Here is an 11886-nt window from a genome sequence, read left to right on the forward strand (position 1 = left end):
TGAGTGTGGCGGACGCAATGTGAATATGGCATTAAAATATCTTGTGGTTCCTCTTCAATCATATGATAGAAGTTATTCAAAAACCATCGATTAAGATTAAAAGTATGTATAAACATACAAATATGTATGTAGAGAGAAAAACAAGAGTACATTATTTGAAGTAAAATTTACTAAAAATAATATAGATTTAGTGAATCTATAATTTATTAATTTGGGGATTTTTTCCGAGGTGATTTTGTCCATTGGTGATTTTTTCCATAGGAGATTCTTTCATAGGGGATTATTTCCATTTGAGATTCTTTCCGGGAGATATTTTCCGAGGTGATTTTTTCCAGGTGATTTTTTCCGGTTACCATTTTATACAAACATTGATCCAGTCCCATTTCATTTAAATTTACAAAAAAAGTATGTAAAATAAAAACCACTTGAACAAATTGAAGCATACACTTAATTTAATTACTTACAACATATTTACTCATATATTAATGAAGTACATACCAACATACTTGTGTATTGACCAGACTAGTTTTTATGGTTGAATTTGCATACAGATCTTTTTGTTCGACAAGTAAGTAAACCCGTATGTACTTATTTGTAGCTCGGTTGTTTGCATATAGAAAAGATGGAATGCTAATCCTCGCATTTATTCCCACTTGGGGCCCTGCATACAAAAATAAATAAGGCATGTTGTCAATTTTCAGATAATTCTATCCCACATAGAATCTCAGAATCTGGACATCCTTTATGCACAGTCGCTAACAATTACATACTTTGCACCATAACATGCTTAATTCCACTCATGCATTTACAATTAATAACTCGTTTACAGTTGATGAATGGCTTCATGTCGTGATGAAATTGTGTAGCATGTTACTTTATTCCATCCTGCTTCTTGGTAGTGGCGAAATTCCTGGAATTTCGTGGAAGATGTAATTAAACAAGATCACGTACTGTGAAACCTACCATCTGGTTTTTCGATTGGATAAAGCAACACTTTACATGCGCTATCAACAAGAAATTAATCTAATCTTAATCTGATCTCAATGTGCAAATCTCAACAGGAGCATATACTTAGTAACCAATTACTAAACAGGCAGAAATCTTTAAGGATAGGCCAGTTCTTATTTCATATCAGTCAATACAAGAACACTTTTAATAATCATCATGCCATTTTCAGTTGAAGTTTTAAATCTGTTCCTTAGTTTTACTGCACTTAGGTACATACTTACATAGTTACATATTTATGTAGTTACGTTGGGCGTACTCAAGTCATGCATGGCAGAATCTTATATCATACATATTTCCATTAATTTAGAAAATAATCTAATCCTGCCTAATATTTCCATTTATTGGGCAAATTTCCGAACAAACACGTCACGGCTGGAACGTGAAATCTCAATTTGCTAGGATTTCGAACTATACGCAGATTGTCGTGAGTACGCCCAATATTAAGAACTGCATAAATATCTTCAAATTAGATCGATTTACTAATTAATATCATTTTCAAAGTATTCCAGGACATGCACTTACATCCTCTCCATTAATATCCACATCTCCATATTCTCCCATCCATGAAATTTGTGACGAAAATTTCACCCAGCATGATAACAACTTAACCAACGAAGAAGTTACCCTCTCACGGAGGGAGAAACTATTATGTGCCTTCCTCCTAAAACACGACGTTCCTCCCACTAGTTCTGAATCCCCGTCGCCTAAATTTGAATTCAACGAGAATTTCTACCTCCCAAAGAATTACAATAAACAAGCCGCCCCACAAATTGTGACCAAAATTAGTCATCCCAACGGGACACAGACGCAGATCAAGATGCCCGTACCATCCCTGGCGTACTTAAATATTCGCAGCGTACTTGACATGAATGAAGAGAAAGAAGTATTTATATATTAGATAACTAGAGTATAAGCCCATCTTTCGCCGGGCGATAAGTTCCACACCTTGAATACCAGTCCGCACCGGAAGTAATTAAATTAAGATTAACTTTCTCCACTTTCACTTCCGTTTCGGAAAATTACTTTCACTTCCGTTGCAGACAAACATTTCCAGCTTATAATATAAGATTATATTTTTCCCGTGAAAATTTTTCATATAAAAGTAATCTACAACGTTTCTTCTTACGCAATAGGAAGTCACTTTGGATCTTGACCTCATTCTGATGTGGATTGACGGTAATATCGTGCGAGGTTTAATCGAGAAGAATATATCTGTGGAAAAATTTAATAAATTCGACGTCCGTCAATTGAGACCGATGCCGCTCAGTTTTTCTGAAAAAGTGTGGACTCCAGATGTCTTTTTTGGTTGGTGAAAGTGCTAGGAAGCGAATTTGTGAGGGTCATTTTCATACATTTACATACATGTATGTTTTTCTCACAGAGGAAGTGCAATCTGTCAGAAGACCAACAGTTCTGGACAAGACGGGACAAACGTTACTGTTCAATCCAAGCTTTGCGGCAATATTTCTACGCTCGAGGTATTATATAATGACCACGTGGTCTTCACACCAGCGTGTGGAGGATGACTGAAAAGCTTTTGCGACTTGGCCATGCAATGTGATAAAATGTTCTCATGTAAATTTTTAGGATGCTAATAACGCTCCACTGCGACATGAATTTTATCTACTATCCTGCAGATTCGCAAAAATGTCAGTTTCATCTCCGAAGTGGTAAGTTCATTAGCCAAGTTAAATAAATACATATTTATTTAATTAGTTGACAATAAATAAATTGCACCCTCAGATTCGTACGACAGTTCACAATTGAGCCTGCGTTGGTGGAGGAACAAAGCGTATGGCGTCTACCTGCATGAAACCTCCGACCCCAATTTTGACTACCAAGTCACAAACATCCGAGAGTTTGAAAGCCCCACGAATTTGGGGCCAGAAACGAGGCAGGGTAAATAAGTTGAAATACGCATACATACATATTTATAGTGCAAATTTTGCACTACAAATTTTGCATGTATATGTACATATTTTTCACTGCAAAATATTATCTACAGGGAGGACGAATTGCTATCTTTGGTTTGAAATTGCTATGCGCCGCAAAATGAGTTATCATTTACTGCAGACTTATCTTCCCAGCGTATTTTTCTTAATCGTCACGTGGCTCTGTTTTCTAATTCCTACCAAACTTTTCGAAGCCAGAGTTGGCGTCGCTGCTCACACAGACGTCAATGTTTTCCTCGATTAGGTAGGTATAAAACCTATGCCTTATCCAATTTGGTAAGAATTTGGCACTCGTACACTGACGGGTGACATAATCGAAACCAATTCGGTGATAAGTTATTTCCATGTTATTATCCACATTAAAAGTTTCTAATTAAATAAAATATTCAACAGAGAAAACACTCCCGTTGTAGGATACGTAAAAGGTACCGGCGATAATATTTTTCATCATTGATCTTGTATCTGTGATAAATAATTGTCATTTGAACAGGTATCGACCTGTGGATGGTGACCTGCATCCTTTTCATTTTCATGGCCTTATTCGCCTTCACAATTGGAGCCTGGTTTGAAAAAATTACTAAACCCCTTCAAAATTTGTATATCTGACGTTGCATAATATTTATGTCACAAGGGCGCGTCACGCGCGAGAACGTTTGCGCATACAGAGAGAGGCTGCCGTAAGTGAAAAAAATGGGGTGTCGTGCTTATAATTTTGTAAACCTAGAAAAATTGGAAAGTGTTTTTTTTAGCTTTGTTCAAAATTTCATAAAGCTGACTAAATACTAATACCTGCTCAAATTTAATAATTTAGGAGGAGTTCAATAACCGATTAAGGAGTCAGGAATCTGCCGAGAAGAAGCCAAAAAGAAAACGGTTGTATCACGTTATCGACCGGGATATCGAACGCGTCACGGTGATCTTATTATCACTATGTTTCCTCGTTTTTGCCACCATTTACTGGACTTGGCTGCTTCGTGGGTCGGAATATCTTAAGTGGAATGTTAACTCCACATGGAATGATATCGGGGAAGAGTGAAATAATTAATTGTACTGTTCAGATACTTGTCGACTGCATTTTTAATAAATACGAGTTAAATAAGAAGGTAAAATTTCGATAGATTTCGAAAAAAAATCAATTTTGATTTGATTTTGTAACTGATTCTGTTCAGCAAAATATTAAACTAAAACATTGAACAAATGTGATTAAAAGTTGAAGGGATAATAATACTTAATGCAACAACTATTTTTGCAAGAGATACTACTACGGATATTAAAGTTAAAGTACAAGAAATAAGAATTTTCATATTCCGTAAAAATGCAAAATTTGCATATGTAAATGTACGGACAGAAATATTACAATCTCCATAAATGATAAATTACTGACCTTTCATGCAAAACAAAATGTTAAAATGAAGTTTGTGCAGATGTTGAAATAAAAATTATGGTCATGATTTTCAGTACAAAAAAGCATGCGTCTCAAATTGAGACTCCCAATTTGTAATTCTTACCCGGTTCTCGTTTTTTGTAAAAGAAGTTTTGTTGTCGATCAAAATTTTTAATTCTACTCGTTTTGCTATGACAACTTGTCATGGACAAGTCATTAATTATGTGTTCAACTATCATTTTCTACATTTTTCCACCAATGCAACATTATAATTCTATATTTACTAATTATAAATCCACATCACAATTTGTCATTTTTATCTTGATGTGTTTTGGTCAAAAAACAATTTGTTTGACATTTCTCCTTGCGATTCTTGATATCTGTGGTAAGCAATTTAGGCAAAGTTTTGACTTAGTTAATTGCTCAGTTTCTTGAATAGTAGAAAATTCGAGTTGTTAGTTATTTGATTGGATTTGTTGGCGTTATTTGAAACTATGTATATGTTTAACGCTGATTGCTAATTCTAAATTAGAATTTCTAATCACATCTAGTATTCAAATGCAATTCTTGACGCAGTAATTCAATTCACATACATTTTTCTGTTATCGAAGGATTCCTTATCAGAATGCGGGGCACTGCGTCAAATCGATCGAAAAATACTCGAAATTCAACGTCGTGGTTACGAAGACTTCGCCCTCGACTAAATTTCACCAAAGCCAACAGTCTCGGTATTTTGACCGTGTCAAAGAAGAAGCAAAGGGTGAGTTTTTAAAATTGTATATTTCACATTTTAGTCCACGTAAAAGATCGCTACTATATTTACATAATCATAATTTGAATTTAGATTGATCCACCAAGAAGCGTCGAGATTAATACTGGGGAAGTATAACCTCCATCATCCCGCGCTCGTATCCTGCCCATACTATTAGCATGGTAGGGATACGCACGCGGGAGCCAAATTTTGATGGAGGTTATGCTTCCCCAGGTATAATAGGAAACACCCGGAAAGGTTATTCATCAGTACAGAGGAAAAAAGTTGCAATGCCAACACGATAATCATCTCGGGGAAAGAACTTCTCAACAATAAGCTAAGTGACCTTGGGAAACAAGTCCTCCCACACCGACGGAACGTTCGGACACGTTCTCAGGTCAAGGTCAAGATCAACATCGATCAGGACTCGTTGGAAAACCTCGACCCCAGTAAAAAGTATAAAAACAATGACCCAGATTGTCACAAGGTTCGGAAACTCAAAGATCTGGACCGACATTTAAAACTTGTCCATGCCAGTCCAGCCACCAAACGTGTCTACAAGACTCATGGGGAAAATAAAAACCCGAGTGAACATGAGGTATAACGCAGTAAATACTTATGTACCTCTATATTCTCGAATTATTTCCACATCTTAGTTCCTTATCACTTATTTTTGCACTCAATCTACTCCAGGCTCGAAAAGAAAATCGAAGTCTCACAAATAAATTAGCAGATTTCAACTGTACCCCAAAACGAGTTTTATTTCCGGAAAACCGACCGTTGCTCAGGTCGTGCAATAAGCCTGCTACACCTCCCCAGGAAATACCAGCAAATCCATCGGATAAGGGTGGGAAGAAGTCATTCGTGTCCGAAAACGAACCTCACTTAAAAACTAAATCAAACAAAGGAAAGACAAGAAAGCCACCACGAATTATACGGCAAGTTTATAAATACGTATAATTTCCTTATTCTTATCTCACTTTTGATTAATTTATGTTTATCATTAGCACAACTCCAAATCAAATCACTCAGATCTCTTTCCCGGAGGTAGAACCTATGAAATTCATGACCCCCATTATTCCACGTACGTTCTTGAAGATTTCACCAAGGACGGGCCCAAATAACTCGTCTACAACTCAGTTTTCCCAATCTCAATCGCAACATTTATACTGTGATTTTCTCCACGAAAATGTGTCGCAGAGTTGTCCCCCGACGCAACACGATCCCACCAAAGGCATACGTCGACGTGTGTTTTTAAATAATCAGGCGAACGGGAATCAGGGTCAGGCACTTGTATCACATAAATCTCAGTCCCAAGGTATTTACGAGGAGTTCCTATCCCAGCATTTGTCCCAACAAAAAAGTCAGAAACAATACGAACTTATCATCATCGAATGAAGATATATTAAAAATGAATATGATTTTCTATTAGGTAATTTAAAATTACATGCAGGCTTTAGAGAAAATTTTAATAATTAAATGATAATTAAGTTGAATGTACAATATCATGCAGATATCGATACTAATAATAGGATTACATTTACATTAAATATTATGGCCTGAACAAAAAACTGGTATGTATTTAGAGCAATAAATATATTTATCTAAGCACTTACAAATGCAACTTAACTTACATAGATAAGTTTAGGTTTTAGTGACAAATAGCATGTATGTAACTGTAACATATAAAATTCTACCACATCGTCGCTTCTATTGTAGTAGAAAAGTGAGCATTGTTTATAATTTCACTTTTATACTTTACATGCCAAACTAAAACAATTGCACAGCGAAACCTAAAGCAAACTAAAAAGTCATGGTTTGAACAACTACTAAAATTGTGTGGTGTTCCACATTCTCTCAAACCAATTACGTGTCTAGATTAACTTATAAATTTCCTATTTCTTCTTCCAGAATTTGTAAAATGCGATCGAATCGTGCAATCTTGCTAGCGGCCTTACTTCTACTACAATCCACCGTAAGGTCTTCATTTCACGGTTTATCCATGATAAACCTGGTTGATCTCGCCACTTCGGAATCTCTCATCGCTACAGAGATTGAAAAATTATCGTCGAAATTATTGCCAGTGTTTCCGTATCTGAAAAACTACTTGCACGATTATCGCCTCTCGAGGGGCGCATTGGACCCTTGGGGCGTGGCAGGAAACCCAGTCGCAGCTTACGCCATGACCAGCAGATACTTTTACTTACTAGACAAACTAAAACGTGAGATTGAGTCAGGAAAAGTAGTGCAAAGTGGTGCGTTATAAATTTGCATGCATACTGAATCCCCGCTTGTCTCTGTAACTTTCTCAGCTATGCAAACTTCGTAAAGTTGTAAGTTCAAGCTTTTTGAGTATGTATGTATGTATCATGGCGTCTTTTTTAGTGACAGTATTTGCGTGGTTATAAAGTTACAAAGTTTCAAGTGAACTGTTTCTTTACAATATTTTACTTAATTTCGAAAATATATTTTTTTCTTAATAGCCGAGCTGTCCGGCCTCCTGGAATTATTGAGAAATATTCCCCTCTGGCCGGATGACGACGACTTATTCGATGTTACGAAAAATATATACAAACTGCAATACTTTTTCGATCTCAGACCGGAAGAGGTGTCATGAAATTTCATTTAGTTGTATGTAATAAATTCTTGACTTATATTTTCCCCATGTTTAGTTGGTTATCGGGCAGATTGGAAAAAACGAAACGGGAATTTCCCTCTCATCCAAACACATTCTAGTCCTGGCGGGATCGGCAATTGAATTTGAAGAATTTGTCGCTGCATCAGAATGGCTACGACTTGCCAAGACTAAAAACATTTCGAGGTGGGAGGCAATGTGGCATCGATTGGTGGAGCAGCACGATGAAAATTATGAGCGAAAGAGGCAATTTGTCATTTTATTGATTTCCCTGATGAACCAATGTTTTTTTTTCATTTTCAAAAAATCTGAACAGAACGCGCGGTCATCGCCAACTATTCGAAACACGACTTTGAACCCAGCCTGACGGGGTATCCATAAAATATTCTCAAATGACCAGATGGAAAGATGCCACGCTGTACGAGTTAGAGTCGAGCCCTATCGCCACCCATTACGTGAACCTCGACCTCTGTCGAAAGGAGGATGTTTTACGAGGGGGCTGGAAATTGCGGGGGTGCTGGTATCATTATGACAAGCAGGTTATCGGTCCGCACGGTCCCCTTTTACCCATCCGGGTGGAACAGTTAAGTGAAGGACCAGGCCTTTTCATTTTCCGAGACTACATTCCACTCGGCTGGATTCCAAAGTTACAAAATTATGTAGTTCCAGTAATGCGAGCCGAACAGGTACCACCCACATCCGACTGGCCTGCGGGTGAACCGAGCATGGCTAACTTTGCGTGTAAGTTATCAAAAACGGTACGCAATGATATTGCCAAAAATCGATCTTATGTTTTAGATTTTCTTGTCAAGGGATCCACGATGCTGACATAGGAAATGCGACGGGTGTCTGGCTTGGGCGCAAAGTAGAATTGACCACCGGTCTCAAAGCTGTCGGTATCCTGTCTGAGCGCCTTAAGGTCGCATTGTACTCATTAGTAGCTGAATTATCGCCCCATCATGACGCACATTTGACCTTCTCAAGCGTTCCTATTGACCCGAAAAACTATATTGATTATGCTGCAACTCTACTTATTTACGTAAGTGGGTCTAATTTGAGCATAATTCCTCTGATCGGTGTATCGAATTCTTAGTGATGAATTTCCAATGTATAATTCATTTGTATTGCAGCTGAACACAGTGGAGCGTGGTGGCTCAACGGTATTTCCCGCAGCCGGGATCGCGGTTGCGCCACGAAAAGGCAACGCTCTGTATTATCACTTGCTATGGCGAAATGGAACCATAGATAAGAGATGGGTCTATGCAACTTGCCCAATTCCACTCGGTGTAAAGTGGACTACTACAAAGTGGATCAGAGATAGTGAAAATATTTTGAATAGAAATTGTGATGTTGACCAAAATGTCTAAAGCTCTATTAAATACATATTTATTCCGCATAGTTTTAAGTTTTGCAAGTAATTACTTAAAAAAAATATTGGGTGATTACGAGTTTATTAAATTTAACTATTCTCCACGTTAATTAAAATGGAGAGATGTAAAAATATAAATAAATTAAATATATATTGAACGTCTACCATTTTAATTAATTATAATCAGTAGCTGCACAACTTTGACGTCGAACTCAACAAACTCAAATTATTATATTATTGTCAACTTAAAATAAATATATTTTTTAAAAATTGAGTATGTACTAGGAATTGTGATATTAAAATATGAAATAAACAAATAATACTCTATTTCTAAAAATCAAAGCAACCCAAATTACCAACTTCTCAAATTTCTCCAAAACTACTTGGTATGAACACCCCCCGTGAAATTGATTGGAACACTTCTGTCTTTAAAAATGGTTCGAATGGTTTTCACAATTTTCGGTTCCTTGATTAATTTCAAAATTCGACATTAGCAATTTAATTAAGTAAATAAGCACTATTCTCATTTTGCCTATACTTACTGCAAATCCAGACATTTTCACTTTTTCGAATCCTCCACTGTACAAAATAACGTCTTCAATGCAAGGAACAAAATTTTTCTGGGTAACACGAATTTGATTAAACTCCGCTGTTTTCTTGCCTATTTATAAAAAATTAAATTAAATTAAATGCTACCTAAATATCCAATATGTGCATATTTTCCCATCTAATATTTAATACCTTTCCAATTCGAAACGTTTCTCAAAACAGCGACCAACAGAGACGAGTTATTCACCACTCGTACACGAACATTGCTCTGCTCCAAACCCCACAACCTGAACGGTTCCAAGAGCTCGTTCAGGCCGTTGGGGGAGAAAACGTCGCCCAAGAGGACCATCCTGAAGTCAAGTTTCTTCACTGAGGGGAACAAGTTGACCATTTTTCCCGCGATGGCTTCCTTTTTCCAACGCCAGTCCATTATCACAGCGAGAGATTGGATTCCTTCATGTCGTTTGCGGAGATTTTCATGAATTTGCGTCGTCGATGCGGAAAAGGATTTGTCTAGTGAGAGGTGGACCAACTTTGGGAGGTGGGCTTCATCCAAACAGTCCTGAATTTGGTAAATATCGGCGGCATGAAGAATGAGAGAGGCGAGTTTGGACATGACGGGAAGGTCAAGTTTTTCCGTCTGTTAGCCATTATAAATAATTAATTATCATCACCATTAAGTTTACAAATGCTTAATTATGTTCAATCCTTGCCTGATATCTGTGTAAACGGTCGCGACACGAGTATCTCAACTCTAACTCGACCAAGGAATCCTTCACCTGACTAAGCATTTCGGTGACCGCGCCCAACTCCAAATTCCCACTGAAGCGATCATCACATCGTAGAAAATGGAACTTTAAAACTTTCAGATTCGAGCAGTCCTCTAAATTAGGACAGAAACAGTCCGCGACTTCCAAAACGGCCAAATTTACAGCGGAAACGATCCAAGCGCGGAAGAGCGGTCGAAACTGGTGCAGGCCATATTTGTGACGACGTATCTTGACCGGGGTCATCTCATATTCGAACTTCATCGAAGTCAAGGAAGGTCGCGGTGGGAAAAAATTGTCACACGTCGGAAATGGACCCTTGTGCTCAATACTTTTTGTGTTGGTGTAAACCACGAGGGAAACGTGTTTAAGAAGCCGTGCCTCAAAGTTCCTCATCGCTATGACAAATTTGGAGGTAAATGTGTTCATGGAGACGAGGAAATGGATTTCGTGGGTCAAGTCGGCCACGTGGGGGGTGCGGAAGAGGACGTCCGCGCGGTCATGAGTCCTCTTATCGGCTGGGACGGAAGGATGAAAACAGTCCCAGAGGGTGAGGCGCCTCATAAGTTTGGGATCGACGAGTTCCGATTCGCTTGCATATTTTCCGTCCGTGAAGGGGAACAGCTTGTTGGGGTCGAGATAGGTCCGCTTTCCTAAACAGCTGGCACCAACGTCGCGCCATTCTCGGCACACGAGACGTGCACTTTTCAAGTCAGGAACGTCGAGATTTGCGAATATGACGTCGAGCACCTGGAAAACAAGTCAAGTTGATGATTAGCTCCCAAGTTAACTTGGCAAAACCAGTTCAGAAGGAAAGTAAACGATAACTATAATAAAAGACTTACCACAGGATTTAGCAAGGGTTCTGTCGACATTATTACGATGTCGTCCCTGTTACTAATTGTCAGTAATTCTAGATCTAGTTGGTCTTGGCAGAGTGTAACTGGAAGATTTCAAATAATAACCCTGCATGTATTCTAAGCTTTCACTCAATACTAAATAGGCATTTAAACATACATTAATCGTTAGTCTACTAGGTTTACCTACAAAACCATTTGTATACCCAGCACGGTGAATTAAAGCAATTAAATTTTAATTAATGAAATACTTACCAAACCTGGAGAAATTAATCCCCTGAGGGAAGTCCCCTCACTCAAACGACTTGTGAAACAGACTGATTATGTGAAAATTAAACGAATATGGGCTAATTGTTAGTTCGTAATTAAAACCAACTTCAAACTCAGTCTTCCAAAAAAACACGAACAAACCATGTGCGATATGTCAAATTAAGTCCCGCCCGGGGCGTATTGAAGAAGATGAGAATTTCATAATCCAGTAACACATTAAATGAAATTCAATTTAAAATTTAATAAAAAAAAATATAAAATATCTAGAAATAGAAATATTTATTTTGAAAATATTTATGAAGGGGATTTGAAAATCGTCGTATGAAAATGATGATTACAGGAAT

At 37.6% G+C, this 11886-nt stretch overlaps 4 protein-coding genes across 8 annotated transcripts; 3 read left to right on the forward strand and 1 right to left on the reverse strand.

Annotated features, from left to right (window-relative positions):
- The first annotated feature begins 873 nt into the window (after positions 1 to 873).
- LOC110857878 (gamma-aminobutyric acid receptor subunit rho-2) lies at positions 874 to 4316 on the forward strand. Of its 2 annotated transcripts, XM_035857965.1 has the most exons (11): positions 874 to 1217; positions 1510 to 1891; positions 2142 to 2313; positions 2390 to 2486; positions 2596 to 2678; positions 2752 to 2907; positions 3014 to 3204; positions 3354 to 3385; positions 3451 to 3523; positions 3592 to 3637; positions 3772 to 4316. In XM_035857965.1, the coding sequence occupies exons 1-7, from the start codon at positions 1165 to 1167 to the stop codon at positions 3202 to 3204; spliced, it is 1134 nt and encodes a 377-aa protein (XP_035713858.1). In that variant the 5' UTR covers positions 874 to 1164; the 3' UTR covers positions 3354 to 3385; positions 3451 to 3523; positions 3592 to 3637; positions 3772 to 4316. The 2 variants fall into 2 exon arrangements, with proteins under 2 accessions (XP_035713858.1, XP_021962183.2); XM_022106491.2 differs by having other exon boundaries at positions 3451 to 3637.
- A 150-nt stretch (positions 4317 to 4466) lies between these two features.
- LOC118432967 lies at positions 4467 to 9002 on the forward strand. Of its 4 annotated transcripts, XM_035858066.1 has the most exons (9): positions 4467 to 4729; positions 4956 to 5104; positions 5189 to 5223; positions 5330 to 5693; positions 5789 to 6033; positions 6103 to 6413; positions 7007 to 7350; positions 7579 to 7703; positions 7768 to 7860. In XM_035858066.1, the coding sequence occupies exons 1-7, from the start codon at positions 4549 to 4551 to the stop codon at positions 7042 to 7044; spliced, it is 1323 nt and encodes a 440-aa protein (XP_035713959.1). In that variant the 5' UTR covers positions 4467 to 4548; the 3' UTR covers positions 7045 to 7350; positions 7579 to 7703; positions 7768 to 7860. The 4 variants fall into 4 exon arrangements, with proteins under 4 accessions (XP_035713959.1, XP_035713958.1, XP_035713957.1 ...); XM_035858065.1 differs by lacking the exons at positions 7007 to 7350; positions 7579 to 7703; positions 7768 to 7860 and adding an exon at positions 6609 to 6705 and having other exon boundaries at positions 6103 to 6527; XM_035858067.1 differs by lacking the exons at positions 4467 to 4729; positions 4956 to 5104; positions 5189 to 5223; positions 5330 to 5693; positions 5789 to 6033 and adding exons at positions 8047 to 8471; positions 8543 to 8769; positions 8861 to 9002 and having other exon boundaries at positions 7768 to 7976.
- On the forward strand, positions 8123 to 9097 carry LOC110857879 (prolyl 4-hydroxylase subunit alpha-2). The gene is made up of 3 exons (XM_035858233.1): positions 8123 to 8471; positions 8543 to 8769; positions 8861 to 9097. Exons 1-3 carry the CDS (start codon positions 8123 to 8125, stop codon positions 9095 to 9097), a joined length of 813 nt encoding a protein of 270 aa, XP_035714126.1.
- A 2-nt stretch (positions 9098 to 9099) lies between these two features.
- On the reverse strand, positions 9100 to 11707 carry LOC110857607. The gene is made up of 6 exons (XM_022106206.2): positions 11528 to 11707; positions 11261 to 11358; positions 10362 to 11165; positions 9841 to 10288; positions 9642 to 9760; positions 9100 to 9565 (listed from the first exon to the last, which is right to left on the reverse strand). Exons 2-6 carry the CDS (start codon positions 11288 to 11290, stop codon positions 9479 to 9481), a joined length of 1488 nt encoding a protein of 495 aa, XP_021961898.1. The 5' UTR covers positions 11291 to 11358; positions 11528 to 11707; the 3' UTR covers positions 9100 to 9478.
- Positions 11708 to 11886: the final 179 nt, after the last annotated feature.

Source organism: Folsomia candida, unplaced genomic scaffold, assembly GCF_002217175.1.
Source record: "Folsomia candida strain VU population unplaced genomic scaffold, ASM221717v1 Fcan01_Sc019, whole genome shotgun sequence".
NCBI classification, from domain to species: Eukaryota; Metazoa; Arthropoda; class Collembola; order Entomobryomorpha; family Isotomidae; genus Folsomia; species Folsomia candida.

Excerpts from the sequence above, each read along its gene's own strand:
- LOC110857878 (XM_022106491.2), top strand. The coding sequence starts at position 1,165 with ATGCCATTTTCAGTTGAAGTTTTAAATCTGTTCCTTAGTTTTACTGCA. Across the intron at positions 1,892-2,141 it reads ACATGAATGAAGAGAAAGAA|GAAGTCACTTTGGATCTTGA; the intron begins GTATTTATATAT and ends CTTACGCAATAG. Across the intron at positions 2,679-2,751 it reads TCAGTTTCATCTCCGAAGTG|ATTCGTACGACAGTTCACAA; the intron begins GTAAGTTCATTA and ends TTGCACCCTCAG.
- LOC118432967 (XM_035858064.1), top strand. The coding sequence starts at position 4,549 with ATGGACAAGTCATTAATTATGTGTTCAACTATCATTTTCTACATTTTT. Across the intron at positions 5,694-5,788 it reads AAAACCCGAGTGAACATGAG|GCTCGAAAAGAAAATCGAAG; the intron begins GTATAACGCAGT and ends AATCTACTCCAG. Across the intron at positions 6,034-6,102 it reads AAGCCACCACGAATTATACG|CACAACTCCAAATCAAATCA; the intron begins GCAAGTTTATAA and ends GTTTATCATTAG.
- LOC110857879 (XM_035858233.1), top strand. The coding sequence starts at position 8,123 with ATGACCAGATGGAAAGATGCCACGCTGTACGAGTTAGAGTCGAGCCCT. Across the intron at positions 8,472-8,542 it reads GAGCATGGCTAACTTTGCGT|GGATCCACGATGCTGACATA; the intron begins GTAAGTTATCAA and ends TTTCTTGTCAAG. Across the intron at positions 8,770-8,860 it reads CTGCAACTCTACTTATTTAC|CTGAACACAGTGGAGCGTGG; the intron begins GTAAGTGGGTCT and ends TTTGTATTGCAG.
- LOC110857607 (XM_022106206.2), bottom strand. The coding sequence starts at position 11,290 with ATGTCGACAGAACCCTTGCTAAATCCTGTG. Across the intron at positions 11,166-11,260 it reads AACCCTTGCTAAATCCTGTG|GTGCTCGACGTCATATTCGC; the intron begins GTAAGTCTTTTA and ends CTTGTTTTCCAG. Across the intron at positions 9,566-9,641 it reads TGAAAATGTCTGGATTTGCA|GAACCGAAAATTGTGAAAAC; the intron begins GTAAGTATAGGC and ends AAATTAATCAAG.